At 42.7% G+C, this 22,090-nt stretch overlaps 1 protein-coding gene across 1 annotated transcript in view; it reads left to right on the forward strand.

Moving 5' to 3' along the window:
- Positions 1-21,766, forward strand: part of UNC79 (unc-79 homolog (C. elegans)) — a 140,937-nt gene extending 119,171 nt beyond the window's left edge. The window contains exons 41-48 of the mRNA XM_015414741.1: positions 4,249-4,326; positions 6,871-6,960; positions 11,305-11,480; positions 13,679-13,865; positions 15,316-15,513; positions 17,380-17,457; positions 18,898-18,939; positions 21,237-21,766. Coding sequence (XP_015270227.1) covers positions 4,249-4,326; positions 6,871-6,960; positions 11,305-11,480; positions 13,679-13,865; positions 15,316-15,513; positions 17,380-17,457; positions 18,898-18,939; positions 21,237-21,437 — 1,050 coding nt within the window. The 3' untranslated portion in view covers positions 21,438-21,766. The remainder of the gene's footprint in view (positions 1-4,248; positions 4,327-6,870; positions 6,961-11,304; positions 11,481-13,678; positions 13,866-15,315; positions 15,514-17,379; positions 17,458-18,897; positions 18,940-21,236) is intronic.
- The last annotated feature ends 324 nt before the right edge of the window (positions 21,767-22,090 follow it).

Consider the following 22,090-nt stretch of genomic DNA (forward strand, 5'->3'; position numbering starts at 1 on the left):
CGGCTGTGGCGGCGGCGAGGCCCGGCTTCCCCCCTCCCTCCCTCCCTCCCTGCCCGCCCGTCCGCCCAGCCTCCCCGGTTTCCCCGCCAGCCGGCTCCGGGGAGGCGGCGGCAGCGGCGAGGCCCGGCTTCCTCCCCCCCGTCGCCTGCCAGCCCGTCTGGCTCCGAGGCGGAGGCGGCGGCGTTGCAGAGCGTCTCCTGCGCATGCGCAGGAGACGCTCTTGCACTTTCGGGGGGGTTTAAACATCCCCCCGAAATTTTTAAAAACTTTTTGTATTTTTGTGCACACGTGGGGACTGGCCCACGTGTGCACAAACCTCCCCCGGCCCCCCCGCTGCCCCCTCCGTGCTGATTTAAGTATCCGCACGGAGGGGGCAAGTTGGCTATTAGATATATAGATTGATTGAGAAAATCTATAATGACAAAAGGCTATTACAAATTCATTAATGTTTTTGAATGGATTTGTGTTTTATTAATCACAACTGCATCAATATACATTTGAAAATAGTAATGCATATATGTGTGAGACAGATTATTTATTCAGTCTACAGAAGATATGTTTATTTATGATACTGAGTCGTTTAGTAAGATGGGCTGGTGCTGCTCTGCAGGTTTCAGAGACTGGAGGTTTGACAGTACAGAGACCCTGACACAGTATAAGAAAGCTTCATATGGTTGTGTAGTCTAGAGTTATTGGTGTAGCTGCCTAGAATGAGCCATTTGCTAACACAGCCAGCAGTTAGTCTGCACTCATGGGAATTTGCTTGGATGCCCAATGAGCTTTCAGTCCTTGATGGAACAACTGGTGGGTGATTATGCGTTCTGATTTTAACTTGCTTTTCAGTGCTAAGTTGACTCCCAAAGGAGCTCACATGCATTGGAATCTAAGAAAATGATTCAAGTACAATACAAAATATTCCTTGTGGAGACAATTCTCAACTGGTCAAGATCCAGGCTGTTTAAAGGGAAGCCTGGCAGCTTCCCCTACTCATGGCCTTAGTGAAGGAACCTGGGTATATTCATTCATTTCATTCACAAAATATATACCCCACCTGTCTGCCCTCATCAGGGCCACTGAGGCAGCTAACGGATCGAAAACCTAAGTAATAAAAGCATGTCTTAAAAAACCATTAAAACGAAATAAAAACTCCATTAAAACGAAAGCTAAAATACACATACAGAACCATGAAAAACAGCAATTAAAATGTAGGTGTAATGTATTCCGCCATTACCACGTGTGTGACCGTTGAGCCACGCGGTCAAGCGCTAGCCCAAAGCTTCGCTCAGCATGAACAATAGCCAAGCGGATCCTAGCCCGCACCAATCAGAGGGCCAGGTCCGCAGCCGAGAGCCTATGGCTTCTATAAATAACCTATAGGGTGAATAGGGGGTGTGTTTTGGTGGTGGGTTTCTGTGCATATATACCGGCCTGCGCGCCGGCTTACTTTGTCTTGTTCCTGATTGAATAAAGTACTCTTGCTGAAATCACTCCACGTTTCTGAGTACTTTTCAGTAGGGCAGATGAAACAAGAAATGTCTTCAAAAATTGGAGGAAGGAGGACCTCACCTTCATAATATGCTCAGATCTCTGGGCCCATGTGTTGAGCTGCAGGTTTTTCCCACGGTTGATAATGAAGTGATTACTAATCTAGGTGGCAAATAAATGAAAATTCCTGCAGCACCTTAAAGAGTAACAAAAGTTACTCCGGCACAGGTTTTATTGAGTCAGAGCTCACTTTGAATGCATGAACTGTCTGGGGGTGGTCCTTCCTCCCCCATACTTACTAAGCTACCCTGCGATAGTTGAGGGGAAGATAATGCATCTTGGTGAAGCTCCTGGCCCTTGACGGCTGCTTTCCTGGGCTGCCAGAGATGTGAGAAGGGCCAGGCCCACAAGGAATCTGCTGGCACAACAGGACCTCTTTAAAGGGCTACAGCCCAAGTCTCCATTGCTGCGACTGGAGATGGGAGGGGTGGGTGATGAGAACCAACATGCCCTACCCAGGCTTCTTACTAGGAGCTGTTCTTCTCATGAGTAGGCAAAAAGCCCTAACTTGGGGACCTCTGATTGATTGGTGTTGGGTATCTGCTGGACTATCTTTGCTAAATACCATTTTTTCAATATCTCACTATCACCCAACAATTGGAAATGGGGTCTCAGAGCAGGTAGACCCAATATTCCCAATATGGATGGATTCACGTCCCCCATGCAATCACTCCACAGCCCTCAGGGGTTCTCAGCCCATAGGTTGGGCAGTACTGGTCTAGAACTGTGATCTTAGGGCAAATCTACAAATCACCAGTTCTTAACTCAATAAATATAAGGGAATGTCTCTAAATTGTAAGTTCTATCACTACACTCATGGCTCGAAGGGATATGTGGAAGTCAATTCAAAAAAGGCTGTCTATGTAGCTGAAGTGGGGGCAGCAAGAAGGGTGAGCATTTGTTTCTTTAAGTAAGGCATGTATTAATCATCCTTTCTACTTCTTAAAAAAAGTTCTCAAGGGGGCTTAAAACTGTTAAATACAACGTCATAAACTGAGCAGACAAATCCAATTCCAGAAGGAGAAGGCAGACTAATTTCTAACTAAAAGGTCAGGTACAAAAGGATGCAGTTAGTTTGCTGCCTGAGGACAAATGGATCTCCCTGGCAAGGGAATTACAGAGTCAAGTAACTGCCACCAACAAGGCATTCTCACTAAGCCATTTGCCTGACCTCCATTTTTTCCTCACAACAGTCCTGTGAGGTAGGCTAGGTTGAGTCAAAGGGATATGCCATCATCATGTCTGAATGGGGCTTTTGTCCCATCTCTCCTGATCCTGGTCTGGCACTGTAACCACTACACCATGCTGCCATTGATAGATGGGGACATTTATGTCAGTAAGAGACCAGCTGTAGTGGAGGGCTGGATCAAGTGGGAGGCAGAAGGATATTTTTCATTCCCAAGCAATGTGCTGATATTCTTATGTAAGTAAAAGTCCCAAGTAAGGCTGGAAGGCACAAGTTACAAGAATGTAACTGAAGCCAAGCAGGTTTGACCAGTGCTTGGATGGGAGATCTCCTAGGAACCCTGTGTCTGCCATCTTGAATTCTGTGACTGAAGAAAGGCAAAGTAGAAACATAGTCAAGAAAAAGGTCATTTCATACTCTATCTATGTGAGACATTTAGTGATGCAGGAAGCCACTAGAGATGACAAAGATAGCAGCACGGGGGCTACGAGTGTTTTGTTTCAAAGTCAGATCCGTTGTGGGCTGTGTGACAAAGGTGTTCCTGATGTGTACATTTGATACTCACATTATCTCCCTATTGCTCACTGCTCTCAGTTTTGGAAGTGACACAAACAGCTAAGAAAAATGAGAGTAACTTTGGCTGGTTTCAGTCAAAACGGAAAGTGGAACATGGAAGTCTCCTCCTCTGTCATTGGTCTACTGTGTAAGAGTCCACTGCAACTTATGGGTTCAGTCAGATTTCACTGTGTAAAAGATCCACAGTCTGAATTCTCCTTCTAATTACAAATGTTTGCTTTGATTGAGGCACCTGACTTTGGAATAGGGGGATGTATTATCTGTGTTTTTAATTCTCCATTGTTTCCAAAAGCAGTCAGTGTACAATAACATACAAAAGACTAAAAGACTAAGAAAAAGGAGGAAAAGTAACAAGAAGGCTAAATGTTTTAATCTGGTGTGAAAAGCTGCATTATGTTTGTCTACCACATTTATCCCTCAGGTTGCTCAGGGTAGCATGCATGGGTCTTCCCTCCATTTTATCCTCACAACAGCTCTGTGAAATAGGTTAGGCTGATTGGCCATTGGTCACCTAGCAAGCTTCATGGTTGACCAGGGATCTGAACCCAGATTTCACCACTCCTTTGTCCCGTTCCTTACACCACATTGGTTTTCAATGAAAGTGCTGTGATTGGCACAATGGTACCAGGTTTGCATGTTATGTAACAAGCTTTGATTGCAAGTCATCCTGTACTTTAAACTGCGAGCTGCAAAAAAATGAATATATACCTTCATTTTTATATTGTAAAGCATTTTTAAAAAAATTATTAATTAACTTGTTGGCAGTGGTGACTATGAATAACACTTTTTGTTTATCATGCAAGGTAACCATTTGTGTCCAGCAAAATTGGTTCTCATCTAATCAAGCAGAGACCTGATCTAATGACATCATCATTTACCAATGATTGCATTCTACCTCTTCCCTCCCCAACAAAATCGGTTAATTTTTGATTTCTCATTAGTTTGTTTGTGCAGATGCTGGAACAAAACTAGCAGAGTCAACGATCTTGCCCAAACAGATGATTGCTTCTGTGCCTGGAGTAAGTATCAAAATCCTAACAATCCTTAGCATCTTAACATGGAAATTAAATGGTTAAAACCACGGAGGCTTCATACACTGTAATGCTAAATCAATGGAACAGCAGTAGGGTCAGTCCCAAATCATCCCAAGGAAGGTGTGCCCATTCTGTAGTGTCACTGGCTGCCCCAAACAATGCCTGTCACCTATGGCCAAAGTCATGCCAAGCCCCCACAGTATGCAAACACCTCCTTCTGGATCATCCTATGCAGTTGCTGCTTGGTTGGCTGTGCTGGAGAACTGACCCTGAGCAGCCATTGGTTAACCATTTCCTTAGAAGCTGAGAGCACTTTTGTGGGCACCTCCCCCAACAACTCTGCAGCAGGTCTCCATCATTGCAATACTTAGAAACAAGAGTATTTTGGCACCTTATGAACAGTTTTATCGATGTATGGGGTATATTTTGGCTTGGGGTATATTTTGGCTTGGATCCCATCTAGATTTGTGGCACCTTATGAACAGTTTTATTGATGTATAAGCCCTTATGGGCTATATTTTGGCTTGGATCCCATCTAGATTTCCACAGGTTCAAGGGGGAGGGTGATTTTAGCCAATTCCTCCCTCCTGCTGGAGACTTCTGATTCCCAGCAAGCTATTCCGGTGGGTCCCTTGTTCCCCAGGAGCAGCAGTTCAGCGTGTGCTTTGGGCTGCCACTGGAGGGAGGACATTGAAAACTGCCCCCCTCTTTGCACTTGTGGAAATCTAGGTGGGATCCAATCCATTGTTTGTTGTATTGATTTGCTTTTATTGGTGTGATTTGTTTTTATTTACTTGTTTTGTTATTTGTAGCAGCCATAACTTGTAAGTTGTGAACAGGGCTAGAAATCTGCAAAATAATGGTGTCATGTCAGACATTTGCATTAACTGAATGTTACAGGAAGGAGAGAAAGGGTAAAGGATTTCTACTGATTGGCGGTAATGTCTAGCTTTTGCCTGATGAAAGCTCTGCAAAGAAGAATCTCCTAAAGAGACAAGTTAAACCAGCAACATACTGGCTTACCATGTTCCATAGGGCATGGCATAAAGATTTGACAGTGTGGCAACTAGCTAAGTAGGAAATGAGGCCACAGGTTGCTCATTGTAGGTTTGTTCTATGTGTTGAAGAATCAAGTGAAGGGTTGCATGATTTCTCTGTAGGTCCCCCCCCCCCTATTTCATACTATTTAGTATGTGGTTTCTATGAAAACAACAGAAGCCCGTAGGCATTCAAAGCCTACTAGATCGTAGCCATCAGTTCCATTTTTCACTTGAGCTTGCTCTTTGAGTCAGTCTGATATAACAGAGAATCTTTTGCCTTCACTGGTGAGAATTCCAGAGGAGCAGCCCTTAATATAATAATCCTGTTGCGTGGGGGAATAAAGATCAGGAGTTTGGTGGCAGCTTAAAGCCTAACAAGTCATTATTCAGGCATAAATGTTTGTGGTCTGGAGCCCACTTCATAAACTACAAAGTGGACCTGAGTCCCATATAAAAGCTTATGCCGGAGTGCAAACTTGTTAGACGTTAAGGTGCCAGAACCTTGTGGTTTTGGAAGAAATTATGGTGGGGGGATTATCCCACTTGCAAAGCGCTGTGTTTTAGAAGTATGGGAAGAAACAGAGTCAAAAAGAAGGACGGCACTCTCTGCCTCCAGATCAAGCCATTGATATTCAAGAGGCTGGCAGACAATACCCTTTTTATCGTTCCGTCACTCAGTTTTGAAAGAAACAGTGTGTGGAATCCCTTCCTCCAGTTACATTGGAAGATGGAGGACATTCTGACAGGGCTCTCTGTGACCTTATATTTTTTTTACTGCCTGTTGTCCTGTCAAGTGAATTGACAGGCATAGCACTGGAGAAGACAGAAGGTGGTGTAGTTCATGTAATTTTATATTAACATGGAGAAATGAGAAACATTTGGGGCAGCCAATAAAGTTTGAGTAGCTCTCCCCCTCCTCCCTGCCCCAAATTTCAGCAAATAAAACACAGTTTGGTTTGTTTGGGTCCAAAACAGCCTATCAAAAAGGGGTAACGTTATCAGGATGCAGAGTTGATTGCCTCGGGTAGGATGGGGGGCCAGGTCTAAATATTTTTATGCAGGAACATTCTGATTTCTTCTTTCTTTAAAATTATGATAATTGGTGGTTGCTCATCTCTGGTTAAAGGAGCAGAAGAAAAATTCACATCCTATTTACAGTCAGTTGTATTGCCGCCCATGGGGATACACCACTGCAATTCGTCTGAAAATTGTAATCTATCTGTAAATATTACTCAGTTGCATAGGAATGTACCCTGCATTGTCAAGAGCCTATTTTTTCTTCTACAACTTGTTGTATTTTCCATTAGTCAAGAGCACTTTTTTGACTCCAGTAGATGTAGACCACAGGGGTGGCATACCTTCCTGTTGGAGCCTGACCTTTGTCCCACAGTATTGTGAGATAGTCTTCTTTGGGTTGGTGGGCTGTGAAGGAGCCCTGAATTTGACTGTTGTGACTTGAAGAACTATTCTTTTTCCCCCTGTGTTTTAGTGTGGGACAGCAGCAATGGAGTGCATGAGGCAGTATATTGGGGAAATACTGGATTTTATTGCCGATATGCACACCTTGACTAAATTAAAGGTGAGTATAATGTCCATGTACATCAACTGTGTCCCTTGCACGTGACCATGAAATGTATTTGTTATGTGCATTGTTCATCACCTCATCGGCCTGATGAGTAAGCACAGGCATTTTGTCTGTCTTTCTATCTAAAACATTTATATCTCACCTTATTTGCTGAGAGGCAAGGCACCTAATAAAGCAATGTCAAGGTGCCAGGACACAAAACATATCCGTCCATTACCAAGATATTAAAGTGCACAGATTTTAAAAATACAATAAAAATGAATGAGCTCTCATTCGTCACCAGCAGAAGAGATGGTTGGATCCCATGACTTGCCCTTGGTTTTGCAGGGCCCCAAGCAGAGTGTGCCCTAGGGCCCCCCTCTGCCCACCCCCAGGCCCTCTTCTCACCCACCTGCCTGCATGCTCCCCAGCTGCCTGTACATCCCTTTCCTGCTTGTGAATTTTCCTGTCATTTCTCAGATGACATTGGGCAGTGCATGCAGCTGGGAGTACTTCCACTGTGGCCACGAGCAGTGCCACTGCTGTGCACCTCCTGCACGCATTCCCCCGGCAGCATGTGCAGCTGAGAGCATTGATACTAGAGTACTAGCAAGTATGAGGGGGAAAAAGAAATGTGTGGGCAGGAGGTCACTGGCAGTGGGCCCCACCGGGATACCTGGGCCCTGGCCATTTCCCCACTTCAGGGTATACTAATTCTGGTCCTGTTGGATCCAACCCAATGTAACAGGTAGAAAACTGTTATTCCATTCTTCATTATTAAAACTAAGCGATTTGGTATTCTAATCAATTCTACTGCCTATTTTATTAAGCTTAGAAATAATAATCTTTCAGTCTGTTCCATTTTATTTTATTGGAACTTCCTTGCCGTTATTAGATGCTCATCTCTACTTCAAAGAAGTTCAGGATCACCCTAGATAACCTTCCGTTCCAACCCAGGTCCAGCAGCCAGTGAAGAGAAATGGAACGTAGTGCTGAGTGGTAATCAAGGGCAAGAAGGTTCTTACCACCAGCTGCCACATGGGAACAGCAGCAGCAGAGGGTGGCTGGGTCAGTACTGTGCAGGTGTGCAGCTGCTGGTTAGCCAGCACTGCTGAGCATGGGCTGTTGACCTCATTAACCCATGCCAAGTGTTGATGGCAAGTCAGCATCTGAGATCCTACATGGTACTGATCTCTGGCTGCTACCACTATGGATATGGAGTCCCTCTTCCCCTTGGTGGCTGCTTAGTGGCAGTGGCACCATAGAAGGTTGTTTGGTGTAGTGGTTAAGTGTGTGGACTCTAATCTGGGAGAACCGGGTTTGATTCCCCACTTCTCCACTCCTCCACATAGTTCTGGCACAGCTGTTCTTGAAAAAGAGCCGTTTCTGTCAGAGCTCTCTCGGCCCCACCTACCTCACAGGGTGTCTGTTGTGGGGAGGGAAAGGGAAAGGAGATCGTAAGCTGCTCTGAGACTCCTTTGGGTAGTGAAGGGCGGGGTATAAATCCAATCTCCTCTTCTTCTACTTCACATGTTTTTATTTGACTACCCAGGTCTGTGGATTTCTGAAAGGCTGCAAAGGAAACCTCTGGCATGTTTCTTGAAAAGACATTCTGATGTCATCTTGTCATTGTCTTTATAGGGCATACTCTTAAAGCTGGAAATCTCCTCTCTTTATCTTGTTGACTTCAGATTTTTTATTATTTGAAATGCACTTGAGCTACATAAATCATGGGAAGCTGGGGGCAGGCAGGGCAAAGAATGGAAAATTGAATTGCAGTTTGTTTTAGTGCTTTCTCTTTGAATGGCCATTAGTTTGCTTTGTCAAATGCAACTGAGGAAAAGAGAATGAAGTTGTGGAAGAGAAAGATTAGAGGCCTTTAAGGGCAGAGGAGTTTATGTCTTCTTGCCAGTCAGATAAATGCCAAGCAGTTTAATGAAACAGAGGGGACAGTGGAAACATTCTTACAGAATTTGTACCCTGAGGAAATGAGTGCCTGAATGGAACATCGGTTTGCTCACAACATGATTGAATGGGTGGAAAGGAGTGTATTGATCAATGGTATTTAAAAAAAAATATTTGAGAATTTGTAGCCAGTTTTTCAGCAGAACTGATTAGCCCAGATTACTCCAAGGGTGTTAGAGATGGAAAGTTAAGCTGGGCTGGTCATGGTTAGTACTTGGATGACTGGAGTTGCTATGCAGAGCCAGGCAATGGCAAACCTCTTTTGCTCAACTTGAACACCCGTGGATGGGGTCGACATGAGTCAGCTGCAACTCAGTGGTGCTCAACAGCACATTATTCGTTCAATCAGCTTTTCCGCTCATATCAGTTCTCAACATGGCAGACAGTATTCATTTAAAAAGTAAAAGCATTTAAATAAAAATACAGATGAAGTCAGTAGAATGATCTTAGCAGCATTTGTATGTATTTATCTATAGAATGTATATCCCAACTTGACTACCCTTTGATAAGATGAGACCTTCAAAATAACCATACAAGCTTGCACTCCCACCAATGTTATAACTGTTAAAGAAGTGGCCGGTTGTTTTAACATGAATGGTTGAATACCTGATGTTTAGAAAGACTTGTTTTTCTCTGAGGTTTGACATATATGTTATGCATTTATACTGTTACATTGATATTGTATTGTTTTATGTTATGTTGTTTGTTAAATTAATACTTAATTTTTATTTTAAAATTTAATTTAAAATATTTTTTTAAAAATGAGACCTTCAGACATTTCAAATATTTTAGGTTATAAAATGTCAAAGCAGCTAAAGAATAATGCTTTTATTAAATTTGAAGCCATATCCGTATCATTACTAAAAATAAAACAGAAAAAATAAGATCAGCAGCCAATTAAACCCTTTAAATGCTATTGACCTGTACATAGAAAGAAAAAATCTACAAATATCTTAGAGAACAGCCTGTATGTTTGTTTACTTGTTTATTTAAACTATTTATTAGCTGTATAAAGACAGCAGCAGATTAAGCTTATAAAAGATGTAAACTATTTTTTAAAAAAACTCATAAAAACATGAAGATGAATACAAACTTAATCAAAAGAAGCATCTTTGAAGCTCATTAAATGGACCAAAGACTTAAATCTGGGGAATTTCAAGTGGTACTGAATTCCATACATATGGAGCAACAACACAGGAATTTTATTTATTGCCGCATACCATATAGCCTTCCCAGAAGGTGACATCTACCACAGAGATGTGTTACTGGACTTTGTTGATCAGTAAAGGCTTTCCCTGGTTCTAAAGTTCCTCTTAGTCCTAGGACTGATTCTAAGCTATGGAGTCAATCTATAGTTATTCTTCTTTGCGAACAAGGACAATATATGCTAATTTTCCTGTTGGCTACTGGTTCTTTGTTATATTGTACTCTGTGAATGTTTCTGTTTCTTTGCTGTTGTTTTTTACTGATAATATTGGGTTGGATCCAATGAATTGTGAGGAATGCTTTGCTCATGTAATGGGTCTTCCTTCTCCAGGTTCAGACCATTGTGTCCCCCCCAAATTCTGCCTGCAGGTTTTAGGAGGTCTCCAAGAACAGCATAGGAAATGCTGTGGGGGGGTTTACAGTGAGAGTGGGGAAACAGTGAAAATTGCCCACACAGCAAACATTGGATTCAACTCACTGTGAACCCTTTTGGGTCAAATAATAATTACAATATGTTGTCGAAGGTTTTCACGGCCAGAGTTCATTAGTTGCTGTAGATTTTCCAGGTTGTGTGGCCATGGCCTTGGCATTGTAGAACCTGACGTTTTGCCAGACGGATATGTGAACCACAATTTCTCAATGACGAACTAAATAATCTAAATCACCCACTTTAAGCAAATGGCTACTCCAAGAATGAAATCAGAAGAGCAATTAAACCAAAGGTAAAACAAACAACTGAGGAAAAACAGTATCCCACAGGAAAAGTGTTTTTGCCATATATCAAAGGAATCACTGATCAGATGGGAAAACTTATGAAAAAACACAACCTACAAACAGTATTCAGACCCACCAGAAAAATACAACAGATGCTACAATCGGCAAAAGACAGGAGAGACTCCCTCCTACAAGATAATGACTCAGCCCTACCCCACCTTCTGGAGTAGATATAAATTACCTGCCTACCATTTTTCTTCTCACCTTGACGCAGAGATTACGCCATCTTTCTGTGTTATACCCCTAAGGATGCCAGTCACAGCTAGTGGTGAAATGTCAGGTTCTACAGCAACTAATAATTACAATCTTCATAATTTTTGTGGAAACTGGAGAATGTTCTGGTGTTGTTGTTTTTAAAATGCCTTTCATATCCCTACGTATTCTCTAAATACACTGAATGCCTTTGCACCCTAGAGTCACATGAAGACATGTTCCCAACCACTCCATGAAGACACTTTTGGTGGACATCTCAAAGTTGGTTTAGCTCAAATTGCTGCAATGGAGATCTCGCGGGGCAACCACAGGGATAACAAGGCTGTAGTTCGCTATCTACCTTGGCTATATCACCCGCCATCTGCAATGCAACAGGGGTAAGACATAGTTGGTACATTTTGAATAGATCATGAAATGATGTGGATATGATCGAGAGGAGGAGTTGTAATGTTCATCACCACAAAGGCAGTGCCCAAGAGCAGTTTATAAAATGTATATATAACTATGTTCCAGGCAGAGATTACAATACCAATGTGCCCAGTAGTTGCAGAGAAGGGTGGGGGAATTGCTTTTTCCTAATGTCAAAATGTTGTGATTTGAGCGCTAGGAAAATATGATATGATAAAAAATAGACCATGAGGAAAGACATGTGACATTCTTGCAACTAACAATCATGCAATACCTTTCCAAAAGAAGTGACATTCTGGAACGTCCAATTTTGGGGCTTAACTCTTATCTTGTGTACATTTTGCGTCCATTTAATAATAATTTTTAGTATTTCCATAGCACATTTCAAGTTTTCAGGGTACTTCTATATGTTGGTTGAGTAAATTTTACAATTGCCTTATATTTAAGCCTATGTTATCATCTTAACATTAGAGCTGGGGAGCTGAGCTTGCAAGCACAGTATAGCATTCCTAGGGTGACTTCATGGCTGAATGAGGTGAGATTTCAATGGTTTCATAGCTGATACTGCTAGGCAGAATAGAATCATAGAGTTGGAAGGGACCTCCAGGGTCATCTAGTCCAACTCCCTGCACAATGCAGGAAATACCTCCCCCCCTGCACCCCCAGTGACCACTGTTCCATGCCCAGAAGATGACCAAAAAACCCCCCACACCCAGGATCTCTGTCCAAACTGGCCTGGAGAAACTGGCAGCACCAGGCTTTTACTGCCCTTAGAACAGGCATTGCAAGTGGTATATTGTCAGCAGGGCTATTTTGGGGCAGGAACACACAGGAACGGAGTTCCGGCTGGCTCCTGAGTTGACCACACCCAGCAGGAACTAATTAGCATAATAGGCCACACCCAACGGCAGAAACCCATTAGGATTGGCTACATTAGGGGTGTGTGGCCTAACATGCAAAGAGGTTCCTGCTACAAAAAAAGCCCTGGGTTTTGAGAATAAACAAAGTAAACAGAATAAGAAGCAAAAAGTGGGCGTGGCTGGATCACCACACTGTGTGGCCTAATGTGCTAATGAGCTGTGCTGTCAAGGTGTGGCCTAATATGCTAATGAGTTTCTGCTGTTGGGTGTGGCCTATTATGCTAATGAGTTCCTGCTGGGCTTTTTCTACAAAAAAATCCCTGATTGTCAGCACAAGAACATTAATCCACCTAGTTTCTGTTTAGCAAGGAATAATTTCTTCAGCTGTTCCTGAACCAGCTAGTGTTAAGGACATTGTAATATAGGCACTATAGTTGCTTTTATATGCTTTTATATACTTCTGGGTTTTAATAGCTGGGTTTTAAAGTATGTTAATTTAAATGCTTTTATAGTGTATGATTTTGTCTGTTAACATTGTGAGCCACCTTTAGCAGGTCCCTGAAAAGGCAGCATGTAACTGTTTTCAATTGCAGAAATAGGCTTGGACCCCCCCATCTCAGTAAACACTCACTTTATACAACATCCAATAACAATGAAAATGTGTGCCACTCTCTTAAGCTGGATAGCCCTTTAGTTTAAAGGAATTTAACAAAAATTCTAGGAAGTCCATGTAATTGGCCCTGTATAATTTTACAAACAATGGTCTAGTAGAGACGAGTGCATTTCTGAAGGCCTCATCATCCATGAAAGTGCATGGTCTTAAACTGGGGTCTTATATGTGCACAGTCCAATATTAGTGAACACTTGAATATAAGCTGGAGATAAATTTGATTTTTGAGAGAAAGTTGAAGGAAGTGTGATGAGGTGTTTCCGCTCATTGTGTCCATCTTTCATGACCCTTTCATGTTCCTTTCATGTCCCTCTTTGTCCCACGTTTTCCTGTCATTTCAAATACTTACTATTTGAGCACAAGATGACAGTAGGGCAAAATGAAAGTTGGAATGAAGCCTGTGGTAAGTGATGCCACATGCAAACCCCACGGACCTTCCTCAAAAATCATTGCCTGCTTCCAGACTTAAGATCATTTATGGGACACAACAGGGTCCAGCTGTCATGTGGTTTGAAAGAATCCACAGAACCACTCCCCCCCCTCATTAAACTGTGCAACAGCCATGTCTGGGCGGGTCTTTTGAAAGGGTAAGAAACTTATACACAGCATACCCTCTATTATTATTCTTGTCCGACAGGCCCAAAGAATTCATTGAATGCGTAACTCACATCCGCTTGCTCTCCTGGCTTCTTCTGGGGTCGCTGACACATAATGTCGTCTGTCCAAATTCCCCTTTGGTTTGTATGCCCATTCCACTGGACGCCGGCTCTCATGTTGCTGATCACTTAATCGTAATCCTGATTGGGTTTCCAGAGCAGTCCAAGGTATGAGAATTATTTATGACTATTGTGAATAAATGACATTGTGTAGTGTGCTGTATAGGCTTACAGGCTAACTTGCATGGCACTGTGGGCTGACTCATCCCTAGGGTCCAAACTAAATTCCATAGAATTATCAGAGCTCTGAGTTGTTTTATGTAGGACACAGTTTTAAAAGTACAGATAGATATATATATTTGAATATATGGATTTTTCTATCTATAGCTCACAATATTTTATTATGTTTAATTAAAAAGCTGAACCCCCTGAAGAAACAGGATTCCCTAAATATTTTGCACATACCTCCGGAAGAACCGTTGTCCTGTGACAGTGATTCCGAGAACAGCCTGCAGTCATTAGGCCTGTGACTGGGGAGTGGTGATGGTGACAAAAGCCAGTTCCTCCATTCCTTGCATCTGCAAGGAAGCTCTCAGCAACTTTCGGCCATCTGACCACTTGATGAGACTAGGGTGATCTTCATTTTCCTACATTGCAATACTAAGAAGACGATCCTGAGAGAAAGTCCCACTGAATCAATTTGAATTAAGATTCTGAGCGGAGTGGGCTTAGAGGCTGAACATTTTTTCCCAGTAATCACCTGCACAATTGTTCTAAGTGGGTACATTTGGTACTAACAAGAGCAAGAAGCAGGATTCAAATGAGACCTAGAATTGTTACCTCAGATGCTTGCCATAGCCTTTGAAATCTCTGGCTAGTGCAAAAGATGAGGCACCTTTGGCTCCTCACACTTGTACGGTCCACAGTCCTGTTGTCCTCATCTGCCCCTCCCTCATTGGCTGTATTGAACACATATATCAATTTTAGCAATTCCTAACTTGACCTAGCTGTGGTGCCACTGTAGCATCAGACTCTCTCCCAGTCAGAAGATCCAGCCATGGGACTGATGAACTAGAATGTCCCTCAGAAATGACCATAGTATAAAGAGTGAAACAGAAATTCTGATTCTATAAACCTCTCTGAAATATCTTCCTTGGCTACCATGAACTTGCCCACAGAGATCACACACAGTTTTATACAGTATTTTCAGGCAGCTTTATGGATTTCTGTGGGTACTTCTCAGACCCCAAACTATTATAGAGGCCTAAGCTGCAGTAGTCCATTGATCACAGTTGTGCCTTCCCATACTCCAAAGAACTCTGTGATTTTTCAGAGACGTCAAGTTCTCTATCCCTTTTGTCTAATGTTACCCTTTGAATGTAAACTAGATATTTCAATATGAATGTGTTGACATATCACTCACTGTATGCTGACAGGAAGGAAAATCTGAGGGGATTCTTGACAGAATGGTATTTGATTAGCATTACTTTGACAGGTGTGCATGTAGTGGAATAAGGAATTTTTGCAGTGTAACATTTTTGAAGGAGAATGTATGCAACCCATCATCGTTTTTTTTTTTAAAGGAGTCCCATTTCTCATCTTATTACTCTTCCCTCAGACATCCGTCTTGCACATGTGTTCCCTCTTCCATGCCTTTATATTTGCCCAGCTGTGGACTGTATATTGTGAACAAGCTGCAGTGGCTCCGACTGTCCAAAATCAGAATGAATTTAGCTTCACGGCAATCCTTACAGCCCTGGAATTTTGGAGCCGAGTGACGCCGAGCATCCTGCAGCTGATGGCACATAACAAGGTGGTGAGTCAGATGGAGTGATCAGACATAGCAGCTGTGTCAGCTAAGCCAAAAGCAAAGGGGTTTATAATTTAAAGATGAAGATGACATTAGGGACTTCATCCAGGCAATCTGAAGTCAATATCAAGGGTGGCGGGGTGGGGTGGCGGTCAGTCCTCCCGGACCACCTTATATGATGCATTGAGCTTCTGCTCTTATGTTGGCAGTAGAGTCTAGTGAACAAAACTGGGACCTTGATGGGGGGGGGGGAGAACATAATGAAAATGCTTAGGGGAAATGGTTCTTGCAGAAAGACCAAACACTGCTGGTGGTGCCACCACCTTTTGCAGCTCTCTAGGCCGAACAGGTGGGTGGCCTGTGGAGAACAAATGACACAGGGGTCCCTCTGAAAGAAGACTCTGTGTATTTATTTGATGCATTTCTGAATTGCCTTCCCCCCCGCAAGACAGCCATGGTGGCGTACTGCTTAAAATTTGAGAAGGCAAAACAATGAACAGTTTTTTAAAAAAAGACTCAGGCATTCGGTTGTCTTCTCAGGAGCTGATTGTACGAACTCTGACATGTCTATCTCTCTTGCCCTCCCCTCAGGGCCACAGTGGAGGAATCTGGGATCCCTCTTCAAAACAGCACCAGGGACCCAGTTCTCAAATCTGCTGAAGGGGTGGGGATACTCTCCTTCTGCCCCATCTTCACCATCTGCCATGAATTTCCACAGGCCTCCATTAGGACATTTATACTACCTTATAGAATTTTGGATATGGGTGTGTCTCTTCTGCCCCTGCCCCTGTATATAGAGGAGCTCCTTTGACCTAGAACTACCTTATTGGATAATTGTGGCACTGGGTAAAGAATTTCTTGATTTTAATCTCAGATATGCCCAAAAATCATTAAGTGCACCCAAATGGTCTTGAGGAGACACTCATTAGTCTCCCAGCACTGGCAGAATTGCGTATAAAATAGGAATACCACCCCCACTCACTGTTTTGAAATGTGATGGTCTACTCTTTGCCAAGTAAAATAAATTACCCTCGAAGGAGCTAATTTTGTTAGTAATATGATAGGGAATCTATACATGGTTTGGTCAAGCACTGTAATTCCTCTGGTGGCCTTGGTTTACTTCTATATTTACATAAGATAAAGTTTCAAACAATGGCTTGAATCCTATGAATGAATTCCATGAACATTAGATAGTCTCTGCAGTGGAACATGCTCCCTCTTCCTCTAAAACTTACATTTGAGGAAGGGGCTGTTGAAAAGATCTGAACTTTTAGCAGAAGAGGAAGCACACTGCACAACACCAGGGTACCAACTAGGGCATGGGAAATTTCTGTAGATTTGGAGATGGTGCCTGGGGAGGGCAGAGTTGGGTGAGGGGAGGGAGCTCAGCAAAGATGTGGTTCCATGCAGTCCACCCTCTGAAGTTGCCATTTCCTCCAGGGGAACTGACCTCTGTTCTGGAGATCAGTTGTGATTCTGCGAGATCTCCAGCCCCACCTGGAATAGGATAACCCGACGCCCAGAACTTGCCCAGAGGAGCCAAGGCAATATTTGCAACATCAAAAATAGTTCCTGTACGACATATCTCATGTTTAGAAGAGAAATCGGTGTGATATGTATTCATGGCTCACTGCAGATTCAGAACTGTAAATCACTTCAGTTGAGTAAGGAATAAATACGATTTTGGAGCAAGATAGTTTTCAGAGACAATCTAGTAAGTTTAAAAAGAAAACGCAATTCTAGCTCTATGATTAATGGTAAATGGCCAGGTCCAGGATGGTATGTCAAAGCCATAAATGAATCGAGAATATATGGTTGCCGTGGAAGTTTTCGTGAAATGTATTTCTCTTGACGTACTTCTTTGCCCCTCAGATGGTAGAGATGGTGTGTCTCCATGTGATCAGCTTAATAGAGGCTTTACAGGAATGCAATTCAACTATTTTTGTTAAGGTGGGTCTTAATATCTTTATGTCTTTTAGATATTTACAACCCACTTTTCTCCCCAGTGGGGACCCAGATCGGTTTAAAACTTCATTCACTCCCAACAGAAACCCTATGAGGTTGGTTAGGCAGATAAACAGTGACTGGCCCAAGGCCACCCAACAAGCTTCCATGGCAGAATGGAAGTTCAAACATACATCTCCCAGATTGTAGTATGGCACTCTAACCATTGTTATTTACTAACAACACAATAAGCACTATGGTACTTTTGACTTTTGGTACTGTCTGGTACTGTCTGTTACACTTTTATCCCCACTCTTCCTCTATGTTATCCTCTCAAGAACTGTATGAGTTCAGCTGGCCTGAGAGAGAGAGGGAGAGGGAGAGGGAGCGCTACCCAGTTTCATGGCCAAGTGGGATTTAAACCTTGGACCCTCAAGTCTGACGCTGTACCCACTACCCCATACTTGCTCTCTGAGGGCAATTGGACCTGAATTTCCCCTGGTCTGGAGTTAGCACAGGAGATTAAAAGTTTGTTCCTCATAACACTAAGTAATAGCAGGGAACTGGTAATTTGATGCAGCTGGAAGCCTCTGAGCTTAGCTTGTAGGTCACTTGGCTGTATCCCTCTCCAAAAAGGATGTCATCGTTTAGGGGAAAGGGAGAAGAGGGGAACTTTTGTTTAATTCATTCCAGCATTTTGCTCTCCAGGAGGTTCTTGTGTTTCATAAAAAAACAAAACATGAAACTCTGTCATATTTTGATGATGAAAATGTTCTTGCAGTGGCACAGGGGAAAGTGTCCTCATGACACAGGCAGAAATTTCAGCCAACAGGGCAGGTGGAAACCTTGGGTCATTTGAACATATGTCCAGTAGTAACTCCCTTCTCTTAGACAAACAACATCTGGCCTTAAGTTACTTCCCTCTGGAGGAAGATACAGATGAGGTCCATACCTCGGTGCAAATGTATAGAGCTGAGATAGTGGGACTCCAAGGGTTTGTCAGGACCAAAATATCTTGTGGTCCCTGTTTGGCATTGTGGTGCTAAATCAGAAGCATAGGAGAATTGTCCCCAAAAGAAAGCACCATATCTTTTGCTGGAAGGACAAGAGAGGCTACACTCTAATAATGTTTGTAAACAGCATCTCCCCTCTGCTGCTTCTCCCTTTATTTCTGTCATTTGTCCTCCTAAGTCAGTACAGGCAGCAGCTCTCCAGAGTCTCAGGGAGAGAATGATTTTTCTCAACATCTGGAGCCTAACATCTTTCAACTGGAGATGCCAGGGAATGATCCTGGGATCTTTTGGCTGTGGTGTACCACTGAACTATTGTTCCTTGATCTTTAAACTATGAATATTAATTAAACTGAGAACATTAGTTATTAGTTATAACAAGTCTGAAACTCTCATGGTCTTTGCACTATTACTAATGCAGAGTTCTCTTCTACAGCTGATTCCGATGTGGCTACCAATGATTCAGTCAAATCTAAAGGTTAGTGATCCCTTCCATCTATACATCCCCTCAACACATCCCAGATTGAAACTGATTGACCTGTAGAATCATTCTAGATGAAACCTACTGGAAGAACCCAATCTGTTTCGGGAATTCCAGTTAGTCACAAAATCCACTCAAGTGGAACATGCCAATGTCTCATAAGTTGGTATGTAGAAGACGGGATATCAGCAGCTGTCCTACATTTTGCATCTGGTCAACCAGAATATCATAGACCTGGTTCACATGTGTATGCTTGTCAATTAATTGACAGTTGACTGCTGAACATGGGAAAGGATTCTACTGAAAAGCAGTGCGTTTAAGCTGATATATAGCAAAAAGAAAATTACTATGTCTGTGGTGTCATATCTGTGATGGACTAGTCTCACATGCAAATCATCATTTGATGGTGCAGTAATCAAGTGATAAAACATTCATGTGGGTAAACCAGCCTTTAAGAAGAGCCCTGTTGGATCAGTGGTCCACCTAGTCCAGCATCCTGTATTACGCAGAGGCCAACCAGTTGTCCTGGGGGACAAAAACAGGATATGGAAGACAAGGTCTTCCCTTAATTTTGCCTCTTAGCACTGGTATCCAGAGACTTACTGCCTCTGAATGTGGAGGTTCCCTTTAGACATCATGGCTAGTAGCCCTTGATAGATCTGTCCTCCAGGAATCTATCTAACCCCCTTCTAAGGACCTTTAAAGCTTTGAAGACTGTCAGATGAATGTGTGACATGGTTTTTTCAAAAAGCTCTGTATGTGAAGAGAAATGAGATGACTGAAAGTTCATTTCACAATTGGACACCACTTCGAAGAAGATGGACTGCCATCTGGTTGCCTGGGAGAAATTTGTATTTCCCCGGGTGATATGATTAGCTGTTTAAAAGCCTAAAAAAGCATCCCCTCTAATGGCAACATCAGTAGGGGAGGTCAGTAGGGGATGTGGCTTCACATAATTAAGACAGGTAATTATGCATAATCATGGAATTCTCCAGGAATGCAGAAAAGTTTTTGTTTAGACATTGAGAACCAGTGTGGTGTAGCAGTTAGAGCTGGGCCCCCCAACCTTTTTGAGCCTGTGGGCATCTTTGAAATTCTGACACAGGGTGGTGGGCACCACGTTTGGGACCCCTGAATTAGAATGTTAGACTAGGATCCGGGAGTCCCAGGTTTTAGTCCCCACTCCGCCATGGAAGTTTCCTGGGTGGCCTTAGGCCAGTCACCCACTCTTAGCCTAACCTGTTTCACAGAGTTGTGATTGCTACTGGCATTAAAGTTGTGAGCGAGTGATTTAGCTGCTGCATAAATTAGTTTGCTCTGGAGCCATCCTTCCTGAGCTAAGACAAAGATGTGTGAGCTGAAGGATAAAAAACTGAGCTATCTCATACTAACTCAGCTTGGAGGGAACACTGGTTGTGAGGATAAAATGGGGGCGAACAATTCAAGTGGCTTTGGGTCCCAATTGAGGAGAAAGGTGTATGAATGAAGTAAATGAATAATCAAGAAATTAAACAAAGGAGAGAGAAACCACAAAAGAACATCCCTATGAGGACTGCATATTGTCCTCTAGAACAGGGTTCTTTAACCTTTTTGAGCCTGCGGGCACACTTGGAATTCTGACATAGGGTGGTGGATGCAACCACAAAATGGCTGCTGCAGGAAGCGGAGCCAGCCCCACACTATCAGGGAGTTAGTTTGTGCATAACTCTAATAGTAATTCATCAACATTTCAGGCAGAAGCTCTGTTAAATAGGATCCCTTTTAAAACAAACATATTGTTTAAAATATTTTATTGGCTAGACACAGCTTATCTTCAGTCACACAGTAAAGATCCTTGTGTTATGATGGTGGCCAAAGTTATGATTTTTTAAAAAGATCTGCGGAACCAATCAGATCTCCAGTGACCAATCAGAAGCCCTGATGGGCCAAAGCTCCATTTGGTCCTGCCCACTCTCTTAAAACACTTGGTGGTTAACAAGAAAGTTGTCAGCAGATACTATGGCTCTCACAGGCACCATCTTGGGGATCCCTGCTCTAGAAGATCCAGAATATTGAGGACAGTTGATTGTTGATGTTTTTTAAATTTTAGGGTAAATACAGAGAAATGGCTTTCTTCAGGCCCTCAGAGGTCATAAAATGGGGGGATTTTACTTGGGAGAGGGGAAAACTCCCAGTTTTTAAACTTCCATCTATGATTCCTTGCATGACTTTAACTTGTAGTAATAATAACAATTGGGATTTCATGTAGGCGTTGAAGAAAGTATTGACACAGAACCTTTTGTCTGCTTTAACAGCATTTATCCGCTGGGCTCCAGCTTCGCCTGCAAGCTATTCAAAACAACGTGAACCACCATAGCCTTAGAATGTTACAGGGGTCCGGCCAAACGAGCACGATTGCCTCCGTCCTCCGCAAATGGCTGCAGTGCACCCGGTTTAAGATGGCTCAAGTGGAAATCCAGTCGTCTGAAGCAGCCTCTCAGTTTTATCCTTTATGAATGCTGCGGAATACGCTGGAAGCTTCAGTTTAGTCTAGCAATAACAGGGCTCAAGCTAAAAGATAAAATGCCATTTTTTAAAACAAAAATTATATAAGTACTGTAGCTACACTTTTTAGTCTCTTTGATTATACAGAAAGAGGTGAGCTGGCCAGTGGTCTGTGATGGTGTCTGGAACCCAAACCCACAAGTAGATCTTTGTTCATGTGAGCAATGCCCCCTAAAGTCAATGGTACCTGATCTCTGAAAATGAGTATTTGCTAAATTAAGCCTCATGTATATATAGCAAGATGTTTAAATATATTGATTTCTGTATTTGTAAATAGGACTGCCAGCTCTGGGTTGGGAAATACTTGGAGATTTTGGGGGTGGAGCGTGGGGGGGGGTTTGAGGAGGGGAGGGGCCTCAGCAGGGTATAATACCATAGAGTCCACCCTCCAAAACAGCAATTTTCTCCAGGGTAACTGATCTTGATTGTAACAGTGGTGGATCTCTAGGTACCACCTGGAGGCTGGCAACACTATTTTTAAATACCCCTTCATTCTCTTTTTTTCAATTTCAAAATTGCATGTAGTCAAAGATACCAGTGAAAGTCCTGTGCTACTATTTTTACATCACTACAAAATAAGCAGGGTTTTTACGATCCTATCGAA

This window comes from Gekko japonicus, unplaced genomic scaffold (genome assembly GCF_001447785.1).
Source record: "Gekko japonicus isolate JY-2015 unplaced genomic scaffold, Gekko_japonicus_V1.1 scaffold1518, whole genome shotgun sequence".
NCBI classification, from domain to species: domain Eukaryota; kingdom Metazoa; phylum Chordata; class Lepidosauria; order Squamata; family Gekkonidae; genus Gekko; species Gekko japonicus.